This window comes from Lutra lutra, chromosome 6 (assembly GCF_902655055.1).
Source record: "Lutra lutra chromosome 6, mLutLut1.2, whole genome shotgun sequence".
In the NCBI taxonomy this organism is placed as follows: domain Eukaryota; kingdom Metazoa; phylum Chordata; class Mammalia; order Carnivora; family Mustelidae; genus Lutra; species Lutra lutra.
Genome location: NC_062283.1, coordinates 98,706,037 through 98,718,374, shown reverse-complemented (window position 1 = coordinate 98,718,374; position 12,338 = coordinate 98,706,037). Strand labels below are relative to the sequence as shown.

At 45.8% G+C, this 12,338-nt stretch overlaps 1 protein-coding gene across 6 annotated transcripts in view; it reads right to left on the bottom strand.

The window, feature by feature from the left end:
• SASH1 (SAM and SH3 domain containing 1) overlaps positions 1-12,338 on the bottom strand; it is a 315,208-nt gene that overhangs the window by 27,262 nt on the left and 275,608 nt on the right. For all 6 annotated transcript variants that reach the window (XM_047732173.1, XM_047732172.1, XM_047732170.1 and 3 more), the window contains 3 exons: positions 7,405-7,751; positions 2,053-2,127; positions 439-582 (listed from right to left, as the gene is read on the bottom strand). In XM_047732173.1, the coding sequence (XP_047588129.1) occupies positions 439-582; positions 2,053-2,127; positions 7,405-7,751 (566 nt within the window). The remainder of the gene's footprint in view (positions 1-438; positions 583-2,052; positions 2,128-7,404; positions 7,752-12,338) is intronic.

Genomic DNA, 12,338 nt, shown 5'->3' with positions numbered 1-12,338 from the left:
AAGACTTGTGGAGTCAACCCCCTCGGAGCTTTGAGGGCAACTTCTGCTATACCTTTTTTTAAAAAGTCTGCTAAGGAAACTTGACTGTCTTTTTTAGCTTTGATTTGGGTAACACCCATTTTGTAGCAAGGAATATTTCCACAAATAAAACTCTTTCTTTGCATCAAGTGTTAAGTGCTTATGGCACTAAGAATAATTGTTTCTTTACATGTCTTCTTCTTGTGTGTCCATAGAAGACAGGGCCCAAATCGTGGATTCCCAGCACTGAGCATGAACCACTCTAAGTGACTGAATCTTTTGAATAAATTATTGAATAAATGTCTATCAGACCTAAGCATGGTCCTAGAGCCTGGTTAACACCGATGCATTGTGTTTAGCACGTATCGGATCTCAGACTGATCTGTCCTTGGCTCGGCTCTCGGCTCAGGAGTTCCATACCTGTTCAGAGACTGAGCTGCTATATTTTTTAGACATCCTCTTCCTCATTGTCTCTTTCACTGATTTCACCTTTTTCCCAAGAGAGATGCGGGAGGCAGTGGGTGATTTGATAACTTCCTTGTACACAAAATCTCCTTCTTTACTCTGCAAAGCAAAGTGTTTTAAGTACCTTTAACCACAGACAAATGACACCCAGAAACAGCTTTTATTATTCAAACCATTAATGTTCTACCTCTCAGAAAAATATTGGCATCCCCCAGGATCTTGAAATGCCCTCCTGTGTTAACTCAGTGCTATGTTACTTGTCTGATTGAAAATTAAAAGCTACTCACTGAGGGGCTTTTGCCCGTTTGTTTAAAGTGGGATGTGAGTCACTTATTTTTTTTTTAACCTTAGTGTAATCTTCTCTGATGATACTTTTCCTCATCATTTTAGATATCCAAAGGGACTTCATTTCACTGATAAAGAGTGGTTATATTCACATAATCCTGGCAGGGGGGAAGAAGAGGAGGGTATTACAGAATCACCCCAGGAAATTGAAAAGAACAAAATGGCAAATCTCAGTCACCAGAAGTGCAATGGCTGATTGGACTTAATCACTCTAGAGCTCTGTGTGGTCAAGTGCTAAGAGTATGTACATTTCCTTCTCTGAACAAGTTAGACTTGTGGTCACCTCTCATTCTATTTGGCATTAAAAAAAAAACCCAAACAAACCCAACTTTCCTCTGAGGAGGAAAAAAGAAATCATACTTCCTCTCTCATTTTTTTTTTTTTTTAAAGAGTGGCTATGTAAAATTACTGGTTTATGAATCAATAAAATTTGATATCCAAATAAAATATTGTTATTCTTCCAGGAAATTCTCAAAACACTTTGAAAATCACAGGTGGGTATTTTAGCTGACACATGACATATAAACAAATATAAAGCATGGAATTTTAATTTCATAGTTTCTGACAAAATGCATAAGGGGAAAATAAAACGGTAGGTAAAATTCACCTACATCCTTGGAGCCTCACAAGGGAAACCTCAGAGAGCAGAATATGTACACCGCAGGGATGGCCTGTCCCCACGGTTACCCAGAAGCAGGTTTGAGGCCTCTAGAGCCTTGGCTCTGGAGAGTCTGATCTGTTCTGGGCCCAAGGAGACTGGGTTCTTTCCAGGGCACCCCAGATCAGAAAGACTTAGACTCCTACAAGGCCGTGCACTTGGCCTGTGATGAGACTGGTGTCTCAGAAATGCTGGCAGACTCTCACCCCCATCACAGGGCTCCATCCTGGCACACAACCTGTACGTCCTGGTCGTGTGCACTTGCAACTAGTGTGAATGAAGGGCATGTGTGCTCAAGTGGGTAGGACCACAGTAGCCAAACTTAACACTGGATTTATGACTTGAGAAGAATGCAGAGGCATTACGGGCACGGAGGCAGTCACTGTTCATTCCCCATGAAACAGCCGAGCATCTCTAAGATGGGTACAACAGGGCTTCTTTCCAAACACGATGTAGGATCACCGATGTTACCCACTATCGTTTCTCAGAGACACTAAATAGGAAACTATGTCAGCCACATGACTTGAATCTAAACCTTTTCTGCTGCTCCTCTGACGTACACTCACCATTGGGTCAGAATTGTTGCTGCCGATGTGTAGAGAACGGTTCGTCAAGTCAAATCCTCCAAAACTGCAGGTTCTCTGTGGAAAGGAGCATGTAGGGCAGGAATAATCCAGTTATGTTTACGTCAGCCGACAGTGCACCAACCCAACCCATTTCCCATTTGCAGGTCAATCACTGAATCACAAATATGTTACAGGATGAAAGTAGGAAACAAGAAATGATGAGAAAAAAAAATACATGATTCATGTTTTAAGGAAATTTCCCTCACGTTGTCCTTCCAGAGGCCACTTGAACTGGGCTTCCCCCCAGAGGTCTAGAATCCCCTTAACATGCAAAAACCAACTGGTTAAAAAAAAAAACCAAAAAAAAACCAACAACAACAACAACAAAAAACCACCCATGTGTTAAGTGCTCTAAGATTCCCGGTCGCTTAGCAATAGAAGACCCCCTCCCAGTCCCCCGGTATTGGCTGCACACAGTAGTGATACGAGGGAATATGTATTAGGGGACCCATGTGCTCCGAGTGGTCTTGGAAACCCAGGCCTGAAATCCTATATGGCTCAGCCACTGACAGCAGGCTTTTCTAAGACTCTTGTTTTGTTTGGTTTTAAATCGCTGAGAAGGGGAAAAAAGGTTATGTTTATAGTAGTCCAATCAGGCCAAGAGGATTACTCACTCACTGCTTCCTTGACCTAGCCAAAAATGCTGCTAACTTTCCCATCTAACTGCCCAACTTAACTAATTATGACCCTTTCACTCAGTGTGTGAAGACACCACATTTGCCCGGAAAGAAAAGGGTGATTCAGTGACCGTTGTTGACCACACTCTTTAATTCCAATAGGAAGGACACCGTGTTATAAAGGATGAAAACCTTCTTGTCCTGTAGTTGGTTTCAATCTTTATGGAACTGCTTATATTTCAGCAACTTTATATTTCAGAACTTGCTTTGAATTCTGTTGTTCTTCCAGTGAAACCTACTTGATGGCCACACCTACCCCTACCCCAAAAATCTGTAAGACAGACTCAAAGCACATTGATTTTTGTTACAGCTGATTTACTTTTTAAGCAAATGGTAATAAAAGCTGAATAGCAGCTCTGGGTGCCAATATTTTATATTACTCGTTTCTCAAAGAAATCTAGTTAACAGCTGTTTGATGGAAGAAATGAACAGAAAAGCACAATGTAGACTATAAACATTTCCTGTTTAGAATAAATACACTTGAGATATATAGTAACTGAGTTGAGAAAGCAGAAAGGTCCAGGAAGAAAAATGCCACGGTTTCTGGAATCTCGCCGATGGCCCTGGTCCTGCCGCTTACTGGCTGCGTGACAGGTAAAGGACTTCGAGCAGACTCTCGGAACTCTGCTTCGCCCCCGAGGAGCAGACCTGCTGTGTGAATGCTGGGCTTCCACTTCCCAGGGCTGCCATGAGGATTTGGGAGTTTGTCCAGGCAATTAGCATACTCTGGTTTAGGCTCAGTCACGTTCTAAATATGCAAACAAAGGACTGAAGCTCAGTTCAGGTCCTCACATTCTAGGAGCTTCCATTCCTAGGAATAGACCAAGAAGTGAGAGCTGCCAGGCATGGCAGTCAGGGGCCAGGAGACACAGAAGGCGGCAGGGGACACTCCGGGATAACCCAACTCAGGAGGCCACACAACTGTCCTTCTCCTTCACCAAAGCTGCCATTGCTGTTGTAAGTTACCTACCTTGGACATAATTCTAATTTTATATAACATATCAATGGGCAATCTGATCTCCCTTATAGTAACCTGACTGTATTCTATTCTATAAAACAAGAAAGATCGCTTAATTCCAAAACACTCACCAAATCCACCAACTTGGCAAGCAAGCTTATGGCCACCTCTCAAGGCTAATTTTTAACGTTTGCCTTCCCTTTCTAGTTTCTAATTCCAAAGAGATTTATGCATTTCTGCAAAGGCAGTGATTTTCTCCTAGTTCCTTTCCTGTGACTCAGGGCTTCACAGATACAGTATGGCGCCCAGATGCCTCATCGTTTTATGGCTTCTGCATTTCCCTTTCAATTTCATCATCGACTGCAACACTGGAGCCCAGCATGTACTTTCTGATGCATATGAAATAACTCAGAAAGAATTCATGTGGAAACTTTACTGCAGTAAATTAGAAGCTCATTTGTGTCTTCGTATGCCAGCTGTAGGCATTTATTCCTAAAATAAAAAGCTCAGAGTGAAGAGTGGACTGTGTTTCTTAGCTATCAACTCTAACCTCTCCCAGTGATATGCAAATGTGTCTGCCACAGACTCTTTATCAGTGGAGGAGAGACAAAGAATGTAACAAGAAATGTCGCTTGAACGAATCTTCAGCTTTTTCTGTAATACCAAGTCATTCTCGAAACAGCACTCCTTCAATGGAGAACACAGACTGTAGAGAGGATCGTAAAAGAAAGTAAACCACTCTTTGCCTTTGGCAATCTACATAACTGAAACCTAAGTGAGGTGTTTTGTTTTAAGTTCCTCCATCTCCTACACAGCTAACAATAAGAAAATTTGGGAGAGATGCTTGTGGATGAGGAGAGCCAGTTGATGGAATGGTCATGCAGTTGGAAAAATGTTTTGGGTGGGCATGGGGCGTTGAACTTTAAAAATGGACAAAATTCTAAAGTATCATGCATGCCTGTTTCCCCACACAAAAACTGAATGACCAAATAAAAAGCAAGACAGGTGACCATTTCCAGTGAATGTACAGCATTATCATTTCCCTGAGGTTTCATCAAGCAAATATGGCATTTTTGGAAGGACAAAAGGATCAAGTTTAAAGAGTAAGGGAAACTGTGCACTTTCAGATAAAGTGGAGGTGATATGACAAGAAGGATGGGAAGGACTATTCAAGTAAACCAAACAAGGAAATTAATCCCATTAAACCAAACCAGATAACCCCCAAACATTCTGTTGTGAAAAGGCAAATTATTTCCCTTTACATTCTCTGAATAATTAGAAAATTAAATTTTGTCCTCCTGTTTGTGCAGATATACTTAGATTGAAGTGGTATGTGCAGATTTCTAGTTCAGCACTGAACACATATATCAGCAAGTACTAGAGCTGTCCAGTACTACCTCGGGCCCATAGCACCTTACAAATATCCAGCCTTGAGTGACATCTGGGATGGAGTTTACACAGTGCCACTGTATTTATAAGGCAGGAAAAAACTTGGCGCTTGAAAAGAAACTTGCCCCATGTCCATACTCAAGGTCAGTGAAGAATTAATCACTGGCCCACAATTACATTAGTACAAATCTTAGAAATATAACTTCGAGAAAGTCTTATAGAAGTTACATTATTAGCCTGGCAATAAAGATGAGGGACGTGTGAGGAATACAAGGCACTCAAGGTGGAAAAATTCTCCATATGACATGATTTAAGTTCATGGGGGTGAGTAACCAATTAAGAGAGAAGAGGTGGCTCTTATCTGTCAAGGTCATGTGCAGAGAACTGGGCAGAGCCCCTCTCAAGTTAATAAATTATGCCAAGATTGGTTCATCACAGCATTTTTCTGTGGGTCAGAACTGAAGGAGTGAGAAAGAGAATTCTGTTGTACAACAAACATAGAACCAACCACAAACTATTGCCATGACATACAGAAAGAACCAGAAGGAAAGCTGTCACAGTTTTAAAGTGTTAGAAGATCTGAATGAATGAAAAGAGACAGAAAATAAGCTCCAACAAAAAAGTCAACACGTCTGGGAACATCTGGAAAACCTCAAGGCTAGGACGGACCTATGGATCATTTTGGAACAGGGAAGGTTGCTTTAGGGATGGCACGGACCAATCGGTCTCCATTTCCACAAGAAGAAGAACTCAACTGAATGAACAAAAGTTACAGCAGTTGTCTGGGGAATGAGAAGGAACCCCAGGGAAGTCCCCATGGGAGGTTGTGCTACAGTTTGTTTTGTCAGACCCTTACAGGGAACGCAGCCAGCAGTTCCAGTGGGTTGAAAAGGGCACTAGGAGACCTGGCAGGTGGGCAGGAAGGCCACAACTCTCCTCATTCTGTGCCATTTTATATGGGTTCCTGCACAAGTTAAACATTGGGCAGGAACTTCAGGGGGAAAATGCTTATATTCTTAAGTTCAACCTAAGTCATGCCCTAAAAAGCAATCTTACTAGGTCTCTAATAATTCAGTTAAAACTGGACAACATTTCTGAATGTGGGTCCTTCATTCCTCACTATGTACAGAAGAATCCATGGGGCAGTGGAAGATATTTCTAAATGCTCACCCCTCTGTTTAAGTAGATAGATAGACCATCAAATAGGTTTAAGCAAAACAGAAGAGCTCGAATATTTTTCCCCCTCTACATCAAAGAACTTTCTGGTTGGCACTACTAATAAAAGAAATGTACTTGACAATGTTTTCGAATCACCAAATCGGTGATTGTGTTGATGACAATCTTTCCGTGAGCTGGATTCTATTGTTTTAATTAACTGAATGAATAAACGTGTCTTCTAAGGGCAAAACATCCTTCTGTTTTGCATCAGCTTCTTTGAGGTCAAGTGATGGGATGGCTGAGAATCAAGACAGCCACTCCTAGCGGAGGCCAAACCCCAGCCCTGTGCTCTGCAAGCCCTTCTTCCCTGGATCGGCATCAGTGTTTAGTTTCAATCAGAAATCAAACAGCTTCAACCGGCAAGAGGACAGATGGGAAAGAAGCCACTGCCAAATGAAGGCGGGCTTAGGAAGCGAGGTGATGGCAGAATGGAGCCCGAAGTCATGAAGTCAGGAGCAGAAGAGCGGGGAGGGCGCCAGGCCCCACGGAGGAGAGGCCATAATGCTTGACTGCACCTCACAGAAATGACAAGGCCGTCCCGGCGACCACCTCGGGACTCACAGACTTCTGGTGGATTCTCAAGAGAACCCTTTTAGTGCAGCGGTCGACCGTGGCGGCCCACTTCCTCTTTGTCTCCTCGTCCTCCTCCAGCAAGCAGCGCCTCAGGTCCTGCCTCTCGGCCTTGCTCAGGGTCCTGTCTGAGGCCGGCCGCACTAGCTGGGTCAGGTTCAGGTGGCTGTACAGGCTCCGCTCCACCACGTAGGTGATATTGAACTCGCTGACCGCGGGACGCCCGCGCGCCCGCCTGCTGGGGGCGCCGCAGCCCCCGCCCCCTTTGGGTTTCTGCCGGAGCAGCTGCAGCTCACACGTGCTGCTGTGGACTCCTCTCCTGGAGGGACGCTGGCAGAGAAGAGCTCGGGAACAGGAATAATTAGTATCCGTTTTCTTCAAGCGGATCTGCTTGCGGACACTCTGAACCTCCTCCAGGGACACCAGAAGGTGGTGCCGGCGCCGGTGGCTGTCACAGAGGCGGATGCCGTCGGTACTTACCCCGTGGCTCAGGGACCCGAGCCCTTTCTTCATCTCCCCCTCCGTCAGGGAGCGGGAAACCTTCTGGGCCTTTTCTTCTTCGGGATAGGAGAAGAACGTCCCCATCTTCTTCGGGGGCTTAATCAGGCCCCGACTCTCCCCTTTGCTGAAGGTTTTGACCAGCTTCCGGCCAGCTCCCCAGGTATCCAGGCTGCTGGATGATGGAGATGTGGTGAGAGAGTCGGAATCATCTTCTGGAGGCTTCTCAGGAGAGCCATCAAAGAAAAATGGCTTCTTGTGCACTCCGGAGTAAAGGGCGGACCTTTCATCGAGGCCCGGGGAGTTCTCAAACACGTGCTCCTCCCCGCCTGGAGGGAAAGCAACAGGGAGAGGGTCATGGTCTCTTGGAAATACACCTCCACGTCCTCTCACCCAGATTTTCCTTTCCTTACAGCCCCTGCCCTACAAAGAATAAACAAATCCTCACGAACGCCACAGTGATCCCCTCCCTGTATCACTTCCCCTCTTCGTAAACCCAGCTCCCGCTCAAATAAATGCATGTAAAAAATAAGCAAACTGTGCAAATGCATGGTTTCACACAAGCTTAATGTTAAAAGGTACTGGGTGTGTTTTCTTCTCCTTTAACTATCTTTGTAGAACAAACACCTTAAGAAACCTACTCAAAATGCCACTTGGAAAAACCAAGTCAGTCATTATCACCACACTCCTTAGCCCTGAGAATTTAAAGATAATCACCCTCCTCCTCCCCCTCCAAATTGGATAACCCTCCCCCAGTTTGGAAGCACAGTTCTTAGAAGCTAGGACTCAGACTCCTTCCCCAGTCTGAAGGGCCCTGCTATTGAATCGGCTTGGTTTTTTACAGAGTGTGACAAACGTCACGTGGCTGACAGTGATTTTTTTTATTGCCACCGAGGTCCTTAAATCACCAAGGCAGTCTGGGTGCAAAGACACCAGACAGGGTCACAGCGTGCAAATGTAACTGAAGAATGGTACCCAGGTGACAAGCCAGGCACAAAAAGTTAGGGACCCGGGTAATTCCAGCCAGACGTGGCCATCAGCTGGCCTGCTGGAGGCAGGAAGGGCATGTAAGGGCCCGGCCACGCAGGCAGCCCCAGCAGGCGGTTGCTTTGTTTCAAGGTTCCAGCTCTTGAGCCCTCCCTGGAGCAAGGTGCTGAGCCAGGCCCTCCGGAGCCCAGTGGAAAGGTTTGGACTCACTGGCAGGAAAACGGAGTTCTTTCCTGTGTGTGTTATGTGAACAGATGTGAAAAAGAAGTAGGTCAAACTGTGGGTGTAGTGATCCTGACTGGCTGTGTCCCTTTAATTATAAGGAAACTTTTGCACACTGCAGCTTTCCACCAGCTGAACTGTGAAAAGGAAAAAATAAAAAGTTCCTTGGAACAGAGGGATGGCCCTAAACACACCAGCTGGGGGGAGGGTGCCTGCACAAGGGTAGATGTCAGAGCGAGCTGCTCACTGCAGAGAGGGGAAGGGCAGAGGACTGGTAGCAGTCCTTTCGAATTCTAAAGGCTTCCTACTTTTCCAACTGGTGGGAGTTATTATTACAAATGTCATGAAAATCAGAACTGTGGTTATGAAATACAACCCAAGGTTGATTCTGATGTCATGGAGATGGTGGTGGGCGTGGGGGGGTGGGTTTAAGACCATCTCCAGTCTGGAGCTCTCCATCATCTGCAGCACAACTGTATTCCCTGGAGGATTAGTCCTGGATCTGTCACGAGAGTTTAAAAGTCTAGGGTTCTGAGGGGATGTTCGCTGGACCAGCGATAGTGCACAAAAATTGGGAAAGTCTCCTGCTCTTTCCTCAGGACACCTGACATACAAGGTATGGAGGCCAAGTGTCCTGCTGTGAGAAGTAAACATGGCAATCTCTTCTAGATCAAATCCACCCTCTGCTCTTGGGAAGAAGAGATGGGGCCAAGATGAGAGGCAACGCCTGGGGGCAGAGGCAGCCCACCCCAGACTCCTCTACAAATGTGTCCAGACCACAGACCATGGCTTTCCACTGAGCCCAGGTGTCCACGGAGGTGTGCAAGGCCCTCATCTACCCACAGTCTGACGGGGTCTCGGGGAATTCAGGTGGGTCTGCTGGCCATTTTAACGACCTGTTACCCAACAGTGGTCTGGAGACTTTCTGGACTCTTTAGGGCTGGCATCCAAGCTTCGAAGACTTCCATGACAGGTGTGAGTCTGGAACCAACTGGTATGCATCTGTCTGGGACCTAAAGCTCTGCTTCCTAGTTCTGAAAAGTCTGCACTTGGTAAGAACTTTGGAGGGAAAAGTGGCCAATTCTTCCCCAGTGGCTGCGTCAGCCTGCGTGCTGAGGGCAGGCCTTGCCTGGTGGAGTTTCTTCTGCCTGGGTTGGCTCCAAGGCCTGAAATCCCAGCCTGGACTTGATTCCTTGGGTTTAGAGCACTGCTGCTCCCATTCTGGCACCTCCAAGTACAACCATCCTTTGGAAGAATGGCAGTCAACACGCAAGGCCCCATCGTCATTCACATACCTTTATCTAGCCTCGCCACTAAGATCAGAATGTGGAAGGCAATGGGGCTAGGGTATGGGGTAACTTAACACCAAGGACACAGATCCATGCCCCAATTCCAGCTCTGACTCTGCCACTCACCATCTTCATGATCTTGGGCAATAATTTTATCTCTCTGTTTCCTCACCTGTAAAAATGTCTGCCTATCCTAGAAATACATACTGCAAGGCTACTGAAGAGGATAAAATTAAATGAAAAGAAATATGTGAAGGCACGTTATAAGCTAAGAAGCACTGTACAAAAGCTAATGATTCATTCCTGGGTCACATATAAGCTGGGCCAATGAGGGAAGAGGGTAGCTAGGTATAGGCTTTAAGGAAAACACACACACACACACACACACACACACACACACACACACACGCACACACACACAATAAAGGGCAGCTGAAGGGCACTGACCTGGCCTATGGTTGGCTATTGTCTAGGGTCATCCGTGCCCTGGACAAGGACTTGACACTCAGTCACAAGGGTGAGACTAGGTGAGCGATTGTATCTTTCCTGGTTCTTGTAGGACTCCAGAGCTGAGGGGTGGGGAAGGGGTGGGAGCAGAGGGGAGCCCATGCTGACTGGACTTAATTCTGGGCCTTTGCCAGCTGGCTCAGTGACCCTGATGATTTAACCTCCAGGGGTGTCTGTTCCCTCCCCTGTGAAATGAGCATGGTACTGATGCCAGCTCTGGTGGCTGTTGAGGATGACATATTAAAAGGAACATAAAACCTAAAGTGTACAGAAGAGTGGCGGGCAGTCAGGATGCCCTCGGCAAAGGCGGATCATCATTCTGACAACTTGGTATTGGTGCAGACACGTAGGAAGAGAAAGGCTCAACTCTCTGAAGGTCCTGCGGCAGTGAGGGAGGGCTTATTAGGAATGTGACTCCTTCCTGCTTTGTAGAAGCAACAGTCAAGTACCTGTTCTTCTGCCAATGAGGAACCTCAGGGAGAATGCCACTCCACAGGAGCTGGAGGATGGTTCTAGTTTATGGTCTAGTCATGGCCGCCCTAAGCAGATGGCCTAAGTGGCACACACCTGACACCTTTCCTGGCAAAGCCGACAAGCCCAGCCAGTGGCAGCCCAGTGACCCGACTCGTCAGACATCAGAGGTTAGAGGGGATTTAAGCGCATTTCCTCCCTCGTCCGCCGGTGGCACCTCGTTCATAACCACATGAAATACAGTTCAGGGCCAGAGGTCCATGTAGTTATTACTTTTTACCCTAAAGCTACCCCTCTGGGTCTATTTTTCCCTTTTGTCAACTATGTCTCTCAGAGATAGCAGGAAAGGTAGGAAAACTGCACGTACGGGCAGCTGAGGACGGGCGCAGAGGACCCCACACGTCATTCCCGTGTCCTCATTGATAGGCAAGACCCAACAATTCCTTTGATGTATTTGAGATTTACTTTTGGCAAATGGGGTGCCCAAGGTTGAATGATGGCAATTCTCTACGGTTCTCCTTACTATTACCAACGGACACAATGTGTGTGATTTCATTTAGAGCTGCTGTTGATAGGAAATCAGTTGATATTCTGTACTGTGGAAACCACGACTGTCAAGCAGGGGTTAAAACAGCCAAATGTAAAATCAGCACTGCACCCAAAGGCAAGCAGAATTAGCATGCAAGAAGACACCCACATGAAACCTGGAATTTGACACAACTCTGTGAAATTGCCCGTAAGCAGGACCCCTCCTCCCTTCTTCTTCTCTCTCGCCTCCACGCTCCCCTAGTAACCCCTCACCTCCAATATTTCTCTAGAGGATTTAAGCTGATAAATAATTACAGCAAACAGAAATTTAAAAGCAGCAATAAAAACAACAGGAAACCCTCACCTAAATCAGGGGAAATCCCAGTTCTCTCCACGCCTTGGTTTTATTTATGTATGACGAAAAGGCCTCTCAATGATCATTTTCAAATCTACATGTTAAATTTCTGAAATTCCTCAAAATGTAGCTATGACATTTTAACAAGTCACATGCTTTTAAAAAAATAAGACCTATTCTTTCCAGTACTTTCTTTTCCCAGTTCCCTTATCATTTTCCAAACAGGAAAACTTCTTCTTTTATTTTACCCTTTCGGGGGAATCTTACAAGGCGCGGCAAATGCACACTGCTCACAACGGGAGTGACGAATATGGGTGAGACTTAAACTGTCCTAATCACACTTCAAAGGTTAACTCTTCACTCCAATAAATCCATGCTCGTGCCCCTCCTGACATTACTGCTTCATCTGACAAGCCGCTCAGCCAGCAATAAAGCTCTTATGTCCCACTTAAAACGGAAGGTCCTTAGAGCCCCATCTGAACCAAGTCTTGAGACTCTCTACAGGAAGAACAAATCATCCCTCGGAGATGTGAAAGGATATTAAGTGCCTCGATTGT